The sequence below is a fragment of the Telopea speciosissima genome, chromosome 10 (assembly GCF_018873765.1).
Source record: "Telopea speciosissima isolate NSW1024214 ecotype Mountain lineage chromosome 10, Tspe_v1, whole genome shotgun sequence".
Classification (NCBI taxonomy): Eukaryota; Viridiplantae; Streptophyta; class Magnoliopsida; order Proteales; family Proteaceae; genus Telopea; species Telopea speciosissima.
Window position 1 is genome coordinate 21,350,436 of NC_057925.1, and position 3,569 is coordinate 21,354,004.

Below are 3,569 nucleotides of genomic sequence, written 5' to 3' on the forward strand. Positions count from 1 at the left end.
ACCAAATGACCTCTCTCCTCAAGGAATTCGAGGAAGTCTTTGCATGGTCTTATGAGGATATGCCTGGTATCGACCCAGAAATCGAACAACATTGACTACCAACGTATCTGAATGCTCGCCAGCAGAAGCCAAGACGAATGCGACCAGAGTGGAGTGAAAAGATCAGAGAAGAAGTCATTAAGCAATGCGATGCAGGGTTCCTTCAAGTAACCCAATACTCTCAATGGTTGTCCAATATTGTTCCAGTTCCTAAGAAGGATGGGAAAGTCCGGATGTGTGTAGATTTTTGCGATCTGAACAAGGTTAGCCCCAAGGATGACTTCCCACTGCCCCACATCAACATACTAGTCGACAACACTGTCGGGCACACGCTGCTATCATTGATGGATGGATTCTCTGGCTACAATCAGATTAGTATGTGTCCCAAAGACCGGGAGAAGACTGCCTTTACCACACCATGGGGGACATTTTGTTATAAGGTGATGCCTTTTAGGTTGAAGAATGCATGTGCAACGTATCAGAAAGCAGCCACAGACATATTACATGACATGATACACAAGGAGGTCGAGGTATACGTCGATGACATGATAGTTAAATCAATGGATCATCAATGGCATTTTGTAGCATTGAAGAAATTCTTTGAAAGAATAAAGGAATACAACCTCAGGTTGAATCCACAGAAATGTGTATTTGGGGCAACGACAAGTAAATTGCTAGGTTTTCTCATTAGCGAGAGAGGGGTGGAAATAGATCCTGAAAAGATAAAGGCCATCACAGAAATGCCAACACCAAGGATGGAGAAAGAGGTCTACGGATTCCTGGGTCGCATTCAATATATAATTAGGTTCATATCTCGATTAACCATAATATGTGAACCTATTTTCAAGCTCTTGAAGAAGGAAGAACCAAAGGAGTGGAATGGTAAATGCCAAGGCGCATGCATGAAAATCAAAGAGTATCTGGTACATCCACCTGTCCTTATTTTGCCAGTTTTGGGCGAACCCTTGTTGCTGTACTTATCAGTGGAAGAAATATCCATGGGATCAATGATAGCACAACTCGACCAGAAGAATGGGGAAGAACATGCGATTTATTCCTTAAGCAGGAAGTTGCTAGGGTATGAAACTCACTATACTCCCTTGGAAAAGACCTGCACATCTTTAGTCTGGGTAACTAAAAGATTAAGGCACTACATGATCTCACACCCAATTCGGCTCGTCTCCAAAATGGACCCGATCAAGTACCTCTTTGAGAAGCCAGTCCTGACTGGAAGAATGGCCAGATGGTTGTTGTTGTTATCAGAGTTTAACATAACCTATGTTAATCAAAAATCCATAAAGGGGCGAGAGATATCTGATCACTTAGCTACACATCCCACGGTGTCAAATTCACAGCCAGTGGAAGATTCATTTCCAGATGAAGAGTTGTGTCTCGTTAAAGAAGGTCAAGAAGAAGGATGGCAGTTATACTTTGACGGAGCTGCAAACAAGAAAGGATATGGAGCAGGTGTATTGCTAGTAACCCCTGATGGGTTTTTTTAACCCATGTCATTCCGTCTAGAGTTCAGCTGTACCAATAATATTACAGAATACGAAGCATGCACCATTGGCTTGGAAATGGCCCCATCTATGGCTGTAGAAAAAATCAAAGTATTCAGAGACTCTTCAGTGGTGATTTGCCAGACTCAGGGAAAATGAAAAACAAGAGATGAAAAATTGAAACCCTATCAAGAGTATCTAGAACAAATGATCAAGTGTTTTAAGGAAATCTCTTTTGAATATCTGTCAAGGGACAATAATAGATTTGCAGATGCTCTGGCTATTTTGGCCTCCATGGTAAAATATGATTCCCAAGCCAAAATTCGACCCTTTTTGGTTGAAAGAAGGGCTAGTCCAGCATACGGAGAACCCATAAACTTATTGACAGTAGACAGAAGGGTTTGGTTCGCACTTGTGGTTGATTATATCAGAGAAAGGAAATATCCAGAATATTTCACAACAGGGGAGAAGAAACGATTGAGGAAGTATGGCACACATTTCATTCTTCAAGAGAATCTGCTATATTAGAGATCTATGATGGAATACAATTATTATACGTAGATGAGGAGCAAGTTCAAGCCATCATAGAAGAAATCCATCAAGGGATCTGTGGACCATATATGAATGCAAGAATGCTCGCCAAAAAGATACTCAGGTTAGGGTACTATTGGGCAACCATGGAAGCATACTGTATTACCTTTGTCAAGAAATGTCACAGATGCCAAATATTTACCAATGTCATACATATTCCTCCCATGGAGTTGCATTCGTTAAATGCTCCTTGGGCATTCTCAACTTGGGGATAGACGTAATTGGGAAAATAACTCCGAAGGCTTCTAATGGCCATGAATTCATTTTGGCCACCATAGACTATTTCACCAAATGGGTGGAGGCTCAGTCTTATGCAGTCTTGACTGCCGCCAAGGTGGAAAAATTCATCAAAGAGAACATCATTTGCAGGTATGGTGTGCCTTATGAGCTAATTTCAAACCCTTATGAGCTAATTTCAAACCAAGGGAAGGTAGAGGAGCTTTGTACCAAATTTGGTGTAAAAAGTCACCGGTTTACAACATATAGACCACAAACTAATGGAGCAGTAGAGGCAGCCAATAAGAATATAAAAGTCATATTGTAAAAAATGGCTGACACACACAAGGATTGAGCAGATAAGCTTCCATTAGCTTTATAGGCTTATCGAACCTCTATCCGGACTTCAACCGGGGCAACCCCATATTCTCTAGTCTATGGAGTAGAGGCGGTTTTACCTATAGAAATACAAGTGCCTTCTCTCCGAATACTTTTCAACAGTCAACTTACTGAAGGAGAATGGATGAGAGCCAGGTATGAAGAAATTAACCTCTTGGATGAGAGGAGGATGAAAGCCATGGATAATCTCAAGAAATATCAGCAAAGGATGGCCAGAGCATTTAGTAAAGAGGTGCGACCTCGGAGCATTGAGGTAGGAGATTTAGTGCTAAGGGAGCAAAGGGCTCCGATTCATGACCCTCAAGGAAAGTTCCGACCCAATTGGAGCGGCCCATACAAGGTGAAGGCGATCTTACTAGGTAGCACAGTTCGTCTCATGGATATAAACAGAGAAAACCTCTGGGGATTGGTCAATATGGATCAATTGAAGAAATACTTCGTCTGAACCTTTGATCAACTTGAACTGCGTTCGACCTGATTCCACCCAAGGGGTACGTAGGCAACTTGGCATGTCCAAGTGCGGTCTCATCAAAAAACAAAAAAAAAAAGAGAATAAAGGGCATGATGTTAGTCCATTCCATAATTTTGCCAACCGGCATTTCCCCTATGAAAACGTTGAATTCCACCAAATTGGCCTTCAAAGTCCTTCCCGGTGTATTCGACCTAGGGTGTATTTGAGGTTACTAAGAGCTGGTTATTAACTAAGAGACTGACCCTTGTCGAAGTTACTAATGAGATCTTCGATGCAGGTATCATGAGGGAGTCGAAGAAAAAAGGGTTAAAAGAACAGTTGCGTCAGTGGACTCTCCGTATGCATATGGATGG

General features: G+C 41.9%; 1 protein-coding gene across 1 annotated transcript; it reads left to right on the plus strand.

Annotated features, from left to right (window-relative positions):
• Positions 1-2,247: 2,247 nt before the first annotated feature.
• On the plus strand, positions 2,248-3,189 carry LOC122643422. The gene is made up of 2 exons (XM_043837044.1): positions 2,248-2,498; positions 2,847-3,189. The coding sequence occupies exons 1-2, from the start codon at positions 2,248-2,250 to the stop codon at positions 3,187-3,189; spliced, it is 594 nt and encodes a 197-aa protein (XP_043692979.1).
• Positions 3,190-3,569: the final 380 nt, after the last annotated feature.

Coding starts and splice junctions, on each gene's coding strand:
- LOC122643422 (XM_043837044.1), top strand. CDS start 2,248: ATGTCACAGATGCCAAATATTTACCAATGTCATACATATTCCTCCCAT. Junction 2,499..2,846: donor AAAGAGAACATCATTTGCAG/GTATGGTGTGCC, acceptor ACTTTTCAACAG/TCAACTTACTGAAGGAGAAT.